The sequence below is a fragment of the Paroedura picta genome, chromosome 10 (genome assembly GCF_049243985.1).
Source record: "Paroedura picta isolate Pp20150507F chromosome 10, Ppicta_v3.0, whole genome shotgun sequence".
In the NCBI taxonomy this organism is placed as follows: Eukaryota; Metazoa; Chordata; class Lepidosauria; order Squamata; family Gekkonidae; genus Paroedura; species Paroedura picta.
In genome coordinates this window covers 1464149-1476534 of record NC_135378.1, presented here as the reverse complement: position 1 = coordinate 1476534, position 12386 = coordinate 1464149, and the positions used below count along the sequence as shown (strand labels likewise).

General features: G+C 49.5%; 1 protein-coding gene across 3 annotated transcripts in view; it reads left to right on the top strand.

The window, feature by feature from the left end:
* The window catches only part of LOC143820010 (solute carrier family 2, facilitated glucose transporter member 3-like), a 31738-nt gene extending 19559 nt beyond the window's left edge, over positions 1-12179 (top strand). For all 3 annotated transcript variants that reach the window (XM_077302372.1, XM_077302371.1, XM_077302373.1), the window contains exons 9-10: positions 8272-8475; positions 8842-12179. In XM_077302372.1, coding sequence (XP_077158487.1) covers positions 8272-8475; positions 8842-9069 — 432 coding nt within the window. In that variant the 3' untranslated portion in view covers positions 9070-12179. The remainder of the gene's footprint in view (positions 1-8271; positions 8476-8841) is intronic.
* Positions 12180-12386: the final 207 nt, after the last annotated feature.

Here is a 12386-nt window from a genome sequence, read left to right as displayed (position 1 = left end):
ATCTGAGAGCAGTAAATCCAGGTCCATGGAATCCAGTTCCACTTTGCCCGGGGGGTGGGGGTGGTGGCAGGCAGGCAGCGGCATGTGGTGGTGGGGGGAGGCGGGCAGAGGTGGCAGGCGGCTGAGGTGGGTGGATCCAGCGAAGCCATGACAATGGCTGCCTCCACACTGCCTCAATTTTTCTGCATGTGCATTTCCAGCGCCACAAAGTCTCCTTCTGTATCTGCCGAGCCTGCCTGCCAGCGCATGCTGAGTAATGCGTCAAAACGCTTCACTCAGCTCTTTCGGAGCTGGCAAGAAAGCATCCCCCTCCCCCGTGGGTCCAAAGTCGCCCCATCTCGCCGTACTCTGTCCGGCAAGAACGGGGAGAAGCGGTGAGCCAAGGGCGCAATATGCGCACCCAAGCTCAGCCCAGAGCGGGACAACGAGCAATGTGGATGCCGTACTGGCAGCAGCCCCCTCCCCTGGGCAGGGCCCTTGCCCCCCTCCAGTCACCTCCCAGTGGGGGATCGCTGATGGCCATGGCTGGGGGGGGTGGCGGAAGCACCTCCACAGTGCTAGCTGGCAGCTCCTCTGGCTGGGTCCCCGCTGGGCTTCAACGATGAAGTTGGGGTCACGGCAAAGAAAAGATTGAGAACCACTGGGATAGAGAAAAGCGGCATATAAGAACCAACTCTTCTTCTTCTTCTTCTTCTTCTTCTTCTTCTTCTTCTTCTTCTTCTTCTTCTTCTCCAGTAATATCTGGGCTCTCTCAGCCTCCCCTCCCTCTCAGAGGGTCTATTGTGGGGAGAGGAAAGGGAAGGGGATTGTAAGCCGCTTTGAGACTCCTCCGGGTAGGGAATAGCGGCATCTAAGAACCAACTCTTGTTCTGTGAGGGCACGCTCCTTCCTCATCTCACAAGCACACCTCACCTCAGAAAGTCCCTCTAATTGATGTGCCTGTTGCCAGGCTGTATTTGGGAGCTGTACTGCCCAAGGATGGAGAGAATGTGTTGAAGGATGCAGGCGCGCAAAGCCACTGTGACTAATTTAACATGAGGCACTGCAGTCCGGACGGACGACCTTCTCCGAGGCCTGGACATGCATTCTTATGCAATAAGATAAGTCATTGTAAAAAATGGAGGTGGTGGAATTTGTGGTGCTCACCTCACAAGATGCCATCCAGTTTTGCGCTAGGGTGCAGGCCATGAGCATCACAATGCCGTGGAATATCTGGCTGGAGCACTGGAAGATTAACTCCGTTTTGAAAAGCACATTATCATTCATGAGATTCTTGGGAAGAATTCTTTTTGAGAATCTAACTTGGGAGAACGTCTTGGTGGAGATCAAGAAAAAGAAGAGGGCTATACCATCTTCCGCAGGCTCCTCTTGCAATGGAGACAGCAGCCCTTTCGTGGCCGCAGAAGACACAACGCAGGACTTCAGACTGTGGCTCCCAGCCAGGCATACTCACAACTGATTCATTTATTTACTTAGATTTAGATTTATCCCCATCACTTCCGAAACCAGTCCAGCTTGTGGCAGTTTACAGTAAAAGAATAAAATACAATATAAATATGATAAAAGTACAGCATAACCCCTATGGAAAACAACAACAAACAGCAATAAACCTCAATGGCACGAAGACAATTTAACACACGCGGCCCGATCAATCTCCAAGAGCCACCATCATCCTCAGGAGAGAAGCTGTGCCCCACTGTCAAAGGCAGTGTCTCTGCAAACCTCCACAGGGGCCTATAGGGAGGGACCCGATCTTAGAATCATAGGATTATAGAGTTGGAAGAGGCCATACAGGCCATCTAATCCAACCATCTGCTCAACGCAGGATCAGCCCTAAGCATCCTAAAGCATCCAAGAGAAGTGTGCATCCAACCTTTGCTTGAAGACTGCCAGTGAGGGGAAGCTCACCACCTCCTTAGGCAGCCTATTGAACTGCTGAACTACTCTGTGAACATTTTTTTCCTGATATCTAGCCTATATCGTTGTACTTGTAGTTTAAACCCATTACTGCGTGTCCTCTCCTCTGCAGCCAACAGAAACAGAATCCTGCCCTCCTCCAAGTGACAACCTTACAAATACTTAAAGAGGGCTATCATGTCCCCTCTCAACCTCCTTTTCTCCATGCTGAACATTCCCAAGTCCCTCAACCTATCTTCATAGGGCTTGGTCCCTTGGCCCCAGATCATCCTCATCGCTCTCCTCTGTACCCTTTCAATTTTATCGACGTCCTTCTTGAAGTGAGGCCTCCAGAACTGCACACAGTACTCCAGGTGTGGTCTGACCAGTGCCGTATACAATGGGACTATGACATCTTGTGATTTTGATGTGATGCCCCTGTTGATACAGTCCAAAATGGCATTTGCCTTTTTTACCAATGCATCACACTGCCTGCTCATGTTTAGCTTACAATCCACAAGTAGCCCAAGGTCTCGTTCACACACAGTGTTACCTAGAAGCGTATCCCCCATCCAGTAGGCATGCTTTTCATTTTTCTGACCCAGATGCAGAACTTTACACTTATCTTTATTAAATTGCATCTTGTTCTCATTTGCCCATTTTTCCATTGTGTTCAGATTTCGTTGAACTCTGTCTCTATCTTCCGGAGTATTTGCCAGTCCTCCCAATTTGGTGTCATCTGCAAACTTGATGAGTAGTCCCTCCACCCTAGATCATTAATAAATATGTTAAAAAGTACCGGGCCAAGCACCGAGCCCTGAGGTACCCCGCTACTCACCTCTCTCCAGTCTGATGAAACACCATTGACAACAACTCTTTGAGTGCGGTTCTCTAACCAATTGCCTATCCACCTAACTATCTGAAAATCCAGATTGCAGTCCTTCAATTTATCCATCAGAACATCATGGGGAACCTTATCAGAAGCTTTACTAAAATCCAAGTAAACGACATCAACCGAATTTCCACAATCCAGCAAACCTGTTACTTGGTCAAAAAAAGAAACCAGGTTGGTCTGACAGGACCTGTTGGAGACAAATCCATGCTGACTTCCTTGGATCACCAAATTCTCCTCCAGATGTTTGCAGATCGCTCCCTTTAATATCTGCTCCATTATCTTCCCCACAACAGGGGTCAGACTCACTGGTCTGTAGTTTCCCGGGTCATCCTTCCTCCCTTTTTTGAAGATTGGAATAACGTTTGCTCTCTTCCAGTCCTCCGGGACATCTCCAGTCCTTAAAGAGGTCCCGAAGATGATGGACAAGGGCTGTGCAAGTTCTCTGGAAAGTTCTTTGAGCACTCTTGGGTGCATTTCATCCGGCCCAGGGGATTTGAACTCATCCAGTGCAGCTAAATGCCTCTCGACAACCTCTCTGTCCATGTCAACCTGCCACCCAGACACTATCTCTTGGCTACTGTCATTTCTAGATGTGCCTAAATCCTTTGACCTGTGGGAAAAAACAGATGTAAAATAGGCGCTGAGCCTTTCTGCTTTCTCTGCCTCCTCCGTTAGAGTTTGTCCATCCACACCCAACAGTGGGCCTATTGCCTCCTTTACGTTTGCTCCTCACATGACTGAAAAATCTTTCCTTGTTACAGTGGGCTTCCCTGGCCAATCTTAGCTCTCAGCTTTGGCCTTTCTGATGATTGATCTGCAGTGCCTAGTAACTTGTAGGTACTCTTCTTTAGAGCTCTGTCCTTCCCTCCATTTCCTTTTCTTTCTTAATTCCTCTTGCAGTTCTCTGTTCATCCAAAGAGGCTTCTTAGAGCTCCTGCAGTGTTTTCTTCTTTCTGGGATAGTCATTGATTGAGCATGCAATAGCTCTTGTTTGAGTAGCGCCCACCCTTCACATGCTCCCTTCCGTTCCAGCATTCTCGTCCATGGTATGACACTCATCATGTCTCTGAGTTTATTAAAGTTTGCCCTACAAAAATCCAACATCCGCGTCTGGCTACAAGCTTCCTTGGCTCCACATCTCAAAAGGAATTCTATGAGGACACGGTCACTTCCCCTTAGGGTCCCCACCTCCTTCTCCTCATCCACCAACTCTTGCCTGTTGGTCAGTATTAAGTCCAGTATGGCTGAAGCTCTTGTGGGTTCATCTACCATTTGATAAATGAAATTATCAGCTAGGCAGGTCGGAAAGTTGCATTTCTGAAGACGCTTTGCAGAGTTTGTTTCCCAGCACACATCTGGGAAATTGAAGTCACCCATGATGACAAGGTCCTGCTGCTTGGATATTTTCTCAAGCTGCTCACAAAGTGCAGCATCCACATCCTCTCGTTGGTCAGGCGATCGGTAGCAGACACCAACTACCACACTGTTTGTTTTCCCCTCGCTTATTTTCACCCAGATACTTTTCAGTGTAGATATGCTCTCCTTCACTAGAATTTCCTGACAGTTAAGCCCTTTCCTCACATATAGTGCCACTCCTCCACCTCTTCGATCTATTCTGTTTTTTCTGAACAAATCATATCCATCCACTATTACATTCCAGTCATGAGAATCATTCCACCAAGTTTCTGTGATGCCTACTAGATCATACCTTTCCATCAGCGTGAGAAGTTCCAGCTCTTCCTTCTTATTGCTCATGCTTCGGGCGTTAGTATAAAGACTCCTTCCTTACACTCCCTATGTTGATCATCTCCTTCTCCTTATGGCTCTCCTGATGAATCTCCCCAAGTTCCTGCCAAACACATTCTTCCCCAGCTTCGACAAGTCCATCAGGTGCTAGTAGGCCTTCCTCAAGAAAGCCTATCCCATGGTCCCAGAAACCAAATCTCTCCTGCCGGCACCAACTACGCAGCCACTGATTCACCTCCATTATCTTCCTCTCCCGACGCACCTCAAGATTGGATTTCTGTAACTCGCTCTACGCTGGTCTTCCCTTGTCCTTGATCCAGAAGCTTCATCTAGAGCAAAACGCAGCTGCTAGGGTCCTCACTGGCACACCTTGGAGGGCCCACATCCAGCCTGTACTGAAGCAACTGCACTGGTTGCCGATTGCTGTCCGGATCAGGTTCAAGGTTCTGTTTTTGACCTTCAAGGCCTTATGCGGGTTGGGACCCACATACCTGAGGGACCACCTGTCGCCCTATGCCCACCGCAGGGCTTTACGCTCTGCGGGGGAGAACTTCCTGGTCGTTCCCGGCCCTAGGGAAGCGCACCTGGCCTTGATCAGGGCCAGGGCCTTTTCGGTCCTAGCCCCTACCTGGTGGAATGAGCTCCCGGGTGAGCTGCGGGCCCTGTGGGATTTACCAGATTTCTGAAGGCCCTGCAAGACAGAGCTCTTCCACCAGGTTTTTGGTTGAGGCTGGGGTCAGCGAATGAGAACCAACATCCCCCCCCCTTGGGTCTAATAGGTTCTATCTTCTCCCCATCCTCCCTGCCGCTCTGATAGCAGGGGGTGGGAATACTGGGGTTTTTTTCCCACCATGTTGAGATTGTTTTAAAGTCTTTTAATCGGTATTTTAATGGGGACAAAGACTATTGTTACCCACCACGAGCATACAGGGAGTGGCGGGAAATAAATCTAATAATAATAATAATGTACCAGTCACATCTACAACCACACCTGGAAAACCTTTCACACCTGGGCCACTATGCTACGACCGTCTCCCCAGGACGTTACAGCATTCCTATTCAACGGCAGGAGGCATGGCTTTCGAGCCAATACCCTGAGGAGGCGTGGTGCTCAACGCAGTTCTGAGCCTGGACAGCACGCTCACTATCGCATAACAAGCATCTATGATGTTTCCTTGAAGGGGCAAAACAGTTGGATCCTCCCATCCAACAGTTCCCCCACTTGGAGCTTGTCCATTGTGCTCAGGGCCCTCACAAGCCCCCCACACTTCAAGCCCCTTAGGCAAGCAGAACTCAGGTTCCTGTCCTGGAAGGTAGCATTCCTAATTGCCATCACTTCGGCCAGAGTTGGTAGCATAATCCTCCAGAAAGGTAATCTGTACCTTCCAGAAGGATGCAGTCACCTTGAGCACAGACCCCTGTTTAATTCCCAAGTATATTCCCACTTCCACTTGGAACAACGTGTGGTTCTGCCAGCATCCTGTCCCAGGCTCCAAAGATCATATGAGAAAAGTCGCTACAAACTCGACGTTCGCAGGGCAGTCTGGATTTATCTCAGCAGGATTGCACCCTTCAGGTGTTTGGGCCTGTTCATTTCACACGGTACCCAGAACCTGGGCAGGAAGGTTTTCATCTGTGACCATAGCCTTCTGGGTCAAACAATGCATTGTCAAAGCTTATGACACTCAGGGCAAGGTTCTGTTTGGGAAGATCACAGCACACTCCACTAGAGCCACTGCCTCCTTGGTGGCCTTCTCTACCAGGGACTTGGTGGCTGAGATTTGTAGAGCAGCTACATGGACTTCATTCTCCACATTCGTAGGGCATTATGGCATTGACCAGGTGGCTTGGGCTGAAGCTTCCTTTGGGAGAAGAGTGCTACGGCAGATTGAACACAGCTGACAGCGATAGAACCCACCCTGGCCTAAGCTTGGGTGCAGCTAACCACCTGGATGACTTAGGCCCCACTGAAGGAGAAGGAAACATTTGACCTTACCTGAAGGCTTCTTCTCTTCAGCGGGGTGAAGTCACCCATTTCCCACCCAAGCGAGGAAGTTGCAGAAGGCGATATTGGACACTCATGTTGAGGATCTTTTCCTGGACTCAAAAACCCAAAATAAAATTACTACAAGACGTGACTTTGACCGTACTATAGCCAGGCTTGGACAAGACTGGAGAGGCCACTCAGTGGTCACTTAAGACGGCTTAGCAAAGAAATTTGCTTTCCAATTTGCCCTACCTGAGCAGGCAGAGGCGTGACCTAACCATCTGGATGACTTTGCCCCACTGAAGAGAAGAAACCTTCAGATAAGGTCCAATGTTTCATTCTGGACCCAATCCAGTTTCCAACCAGGCCATGTGGTGGAAATGGCTTTGGTTGCTCTGACGGTTGACCTCCAGCGACAGCTGGATCAAGGCAAATGGGTGTTGCTAGTGCTTCTAGATCTCATGACAGCGTTAGATCTTGTAGATCATGAGCTTCTGGCTCCATCAACGTGGAGATACAGGGGTCAGCCTGTCATGGTTGCTCTCCTCCTCTGTCAGTAATGACAGTCATTATTGCAGAAAAACAGTCTGCAGCTCCCCAATATTATTCACCCCCAACCTATCCGGGATTTGGGACTTTGGTTTCTCTAGGACAGGGGTAGTCAAACTGGCAGGGGCTCCTGGGAATTGTAGTCCATGGACATCTGGAGGGCCGCAGTTTGACTACCCCTGCTCTAGGATGTGGATGACACCCAGCTTTACCTGTTAATGAGCAGCCAGCCGAATGCTGCACCAGATCCTTAAACAGGTATCTGGGAGCAGTGATGGAATGGCTCCAACAAAGCTACCTGAAGACAGAGGTCCTGGGAAGAAATGGACCAGGGGAGGAAGCGCCCCTTCCCTGTCTTGGTGGGGTATAGCTACAAGCCACATAGACCGTCAGGAATTTGGGGTGACCTTCAACGCCTCCCTTAATAAGGAGGCACAGGTCACAAAAGTAGCTCAGCAGGCATTTTTCCACCTTTGCCAGGAGAAGCTACTAGTGCCCTACCCGGACCCATAAACCCAGAACCACAGTGATCCATGCGATAGTCATCTCCAGGCAAGGTTACTGTAGTTTGCTCTACGTGGGCCTTCCCTTGTCTCTGACCCAGAAAGTACAACTGGTCCAGAATGCAGCTGCCTGGGCCCACATGCAACCTGTTCTCCAGCAGGTGCACTACCTGCTCATCTAGGTCCGTGTCACATTTAAGGCGCCTCTCTGAAAAGCCCCTGAAGACCACTCTGTTCCCTGGCCCCAGAGAAGTGCACCTCAGCGAGGGTCTTTTGACCCTGGCTCCAGTCTGGTGGAATGAGTTGCTAGCTGAGACCTGGGCCCTTCTGAAGGGCCTGCCAAGTGGCACTCCGGCAGAGGCTGATGGTGGGGGCCAAGGCGAACACTCAGTGACCTCGGAAGGGGCTTCTCAGCCACCCCCCCTTTCCCACAGAAGCCTCGGCTGAAATTCTGATCCATCCGTTTTAGCAATGGAGAAAGTTTTTGTTTTTGTTTTAATTGATTGTTTGAAATGTACCCAGTTTTCTCTTATGCATGAAGCTTTCAACTGTTGTTAGCTGCCCCAAGACTGTCACTGGAGAGGGGCTGCCTAGAAATAAAAATATAATAATAATAATAATAATAATAATAATAATAATAATAATAATAATAATAATAATAATTCTCTCTCTCTCCCCCCCCCCCTCTGTTGCAGAACATTGTATCCTGGATGAGCTACATCAGTATTATAGCGATCCTTGCCTTCGTGGCTCTCTTTGAAATTGGCCCTGGCCCAATTCCCTGGTTCATTGTCTCTGAACTGTTCAGCCAGGGGCCTCGTCCTGCTGCTGTCGCTGTGGCTGGCTGCTCCAACTGGACATCCAATTTCCTGGTGGCCATGCTGTTCCCCTATGCAGCGGTGAGAGCTTCAGAATTCACTGCAAGGGAGGCTTTGAACACAGGACTCCTGCCCTAAGCCAGCTCTGTAGCCCCCTCACTGTGCTGGCTCTTGGGAATTTGCCCTTAGCTCTTGCTCTTCTGGGTTTGAGGCATGTCACCCCCTGTTCTTGGATGCCCTAGGGTGCACGGATCCCTGTGAAGTGGTGGCATGCCTGGTGTATCCCTGGCAGGCACCTTCCGGGGAGAATGTTTGTCTGCCATGAGCATCTGCTACTTGGCTGCCAGGTCAGGAACATGAGTGTGCTTTGTGAGTTTTGACCCCGGCAGCAGATGGCCATTTTAAAGCTTTCAGGGCTCTTACTTTCTTTTTCTGCCTTCCTTGCAGCAATATTGTGGCAATTACGTCTTCATTATCTTCATTGTCTTCCTTGTGATCTTCTTCATCTTCACCTTCTTCAAAGTCCCCGAGACAAAAGGCCGGACTTTCGATGACATCTCCAGTGGTTTTGAGAGGCGAGCTGGGGATGGTGTTGCCACGGCAACTGTGGGAAAAGGCCCAATGGTGGAAATGACCAGTATACAGCCTGTGAAAGACGTCGCTGCAGATATCTAAGCGCCATTCTTGCCATGCCATGCGCTTGTCCCTGATACACGTGGAGCTACATGTCGGGAGACAAAGCCGAGCTGCTGTCCTCGCTTCTGTTGAGACTCGTGCAAAACACTGAAGTGAGTCTGCTGCAGGTTTCTGGCCCTGGAAGTCGTGGCCCTGTTCCCTGCTATGCACCTGGGGAGACCTGAGAAGAACTGCTTGGTGTTTTCGGGTTTTTGTTCTTGAAGCTGCATTTAACTTGAATTGTTACGTGGGGTTAGCTGGTTTATTGCCTGTATTGGTCACTTTTGGCTTCGGAGCAGGTTACTCTTCCTGAAGTGGGCTAAAGCAGCCAGACAACCCCTCTGCCCCAGCTCTTGCTAGAGTGTTGTGTCAGTGTGAGAGTAGTGTGTGTCCCAAGACACTGGCAATTAATTTAAATGGGGGGGGGGGGGGAGCCACTGCTGCATTTTCTGAATCCTCAGGAAATGAGGACCAATGTGCATGAGAGCTTTTTTCTCCTTTTTTGGGGACTGGCTGTAAATTTTTATTTGTGTGCAGTTGTTTATTTCTGTCATTTGGCTTATAAATATTATTTTTTTAATGTACAAATTCTGTCCTATGTAAATACGAACCAAGAGCAATGTTTTAAGGTAAATAGCTATTTTAAATGAATGCTGCTGTGAATTGAGATGTGTCAGGAGAAGCAGGCACCAAAGAGAAAAGGCGGGGGGAAGGGTGGCCACCCAGAGGGGCCTCCGGACTCCTCCAAGGAGGGAGAGAGAGTAGGGAAATGAGGCCATGCAGGATACAGCCAGGGACCAAAATAGTTGGCACAGAGAATTACTGGGGAATTGTGGTAATGTTTCAGTGTTGCTTGTCTTGACTTGATTCTTCCTCATCAAAAAAAATAGGCCATTTGTTTTAGTATGTAGAAGATATTGACTTTCCCATTGCTGCTATAGTGTGAAAAAGGGAAGGGAATCCTCCATGGCTGCAGTCCGGGGTAGAGTCTCCCCCCCTCCCCCCCCCCCCGGTCCCCCTTGGGAGTTGGCTGGCCAGACGGGAGGCTCATTGGCCTCCCTGAGTTGTGAGGGTGAAATGGGAGAGGAGAGGGGCAGAATGTCAGTGGAGTAAAATAAAGGTGTGTTCCATGGCCCAGTTGCTGTGAACAATGGCGGGGGGGGGGGGGGTTGGGTTTGTCTTCACTGAAAGGCTCCCTGTGTTGCAGTGGGCAGCAGCTTCGGTCAAGCTGAAAGTGTTTGGGGCCAGCTCTCTTCCTCGTATTTGGGAAACCCCAGTCCTGCCTTCATTCCTTATCCCTCTCCCTGAAAGAGATTTAATTTTAAAAAGTACAAGGACAATCAAAACAGTAAAACTTCATGCCCATGCCCTGGAGGGCCACCCCCAGTCTCCTCAGTAGGAGGCTACCTGAAAACCCCAGGTGACACAAGGTCAGGTCTTGTGAGTTTTGCTCAGTTCCCCTTTCCCCCTAATCTTAATGTAGAAAGAGACAGAAGATATTTTGACAGAAAAGCAAAACTAGTTTTTGAACCTGTATTTTTGCAATTGATTATATCATAGAGTTGGAACGGGCCACACAGGCCATCAGTGTGGGATCAGCCTAAAGCTCCCTTCCTCAATCAGGGTTTCGTGATGGCCCTGGAAGGGCTTCCTGATTGGGTGGGAGTTATTAAAATGCGTTTATCAGGTGATATGGCCATGTCAACTTGCCCCTCCCTCCCAAAATGGCCAATGATGGGCCTGGAGGGGGTGGGAAGGGGAGGGGCCCCAGGTGCTTCCCCACTATATTCTGCACAATCGCACCCCTTCTGGGGTTTCTTGAAGCCTGACAGATGTTTCCGGGGTTTCTCAAGGGTAAAAGTTGGGAAAGGCTGGCCTCCAGCATCCAGGGTCAGTCTGGCCAGCTGCTGCTTGAAGTCTGCCAGTGACAGAGAGCTCCCCACCTCCCCAGGCAGCCCATTCCACGGCCAGACTACTCTGACTGGGAAAACGCCCATTATGAGATGAGATTGTATGTTCAGCTTCACAGTAAGAGAAATAGAACAAAGTTTGCGTCCAGTGGCAGCTTTCAAGCCGACAATGTTTAATTCTGGGCATGAGCGAATCAACTAGTATTCTCAAAGCCGGGAGATCTGGGTGTGTCAGAATTCAGATCAAGGTTTCTAAAAAGTTGACGCCAAATAGTGAGCGTTAACCTGCAGAGACCTCAAATAGCTGTTAATAAGAATGGATGCAGACAACGGTGCCTGGTTAACTGAAGAGGTGAAGAGATGGGTTTCTGCTTGGTCTTCCTGTAGGGATTTGAGCCTGGCCTTCAGAGACACAGACAGTAGAAAAGCAGGCAATTAATGCAGTCCCCAGCATGCCCTGGGGTGGGAATCGGGGCAGGGAAACAGATGAAGCCCTGGGTGCCCCTCATGAGCCAAGCTCCGTGAAAGGATGGGAACGAGTCTTGCAAGCAAGAAGGCCTAGCGAGACACAAAGGAATAGCAGAGCTTCCTTTTCCCACTGGGAATGGCTACAGTGCAGAGGCAGGGGCGAGAGGGCACAACTAGTGAACGTTGGGGGCCCTGGAGTCTTTGTGGTGAAGTTATGAATTAAACATCGCAGGCCATGACAGGACATCCTTCAATACCACTGGAAATGCTGAAAGGCACATTGGAATGTGCAGTCTCTGTCGTTGGCTGGGGGTCCCTGCTGCAGTCCTGCAGACCCTTTTCTCCACTGAGATGCAAATCTTTGTGGGAGCAAATGAAGCATTTTTCTTCCTGGCCAGTTTGGTGGCCGGATGGCTCCTCCTCGGTTTCCTTCCTAGCCGGCCCTTCATTTCTAAGATGGCTCTGCCTTCCTTCACCACTTTCACTGTTGATGTCGATTTGACCCATAGTTCAGATGTGCCAGAGCAGATTCCCTCCCAGACATCGGATACAGCCTGAGAAGAGAAATCCATTGTGGGCGGATGGAACAAACCCGTTGGGGCTGAACCTTGGGGCAATGCTCCGGTTTGAAATGTGTGTCCTTTTTTTTATATTGCCTGCGTCGCAAAGATTTCAGTGGATTTTGTTATTGTGACTGTTACATGTTTTTTAAATAAAAGTCTGGAGGGAAAATGTGAGTGTTTTGATGTAGATGAGGCTCCATTTCCATAACCCAGATGGTGGGGGCCACTCTATTTCCACCAACCAACAGCTGCAGGGATGTGGAACTCTAGAGCTGGAAAGGGGCTCCATTGGCCATCTAGTCCAGCCCCCTGCTCACTCCAGGATCAACCAAAGTATAACATTCAAATGTAGGATGCTGCATACTTGTAGGGAAAA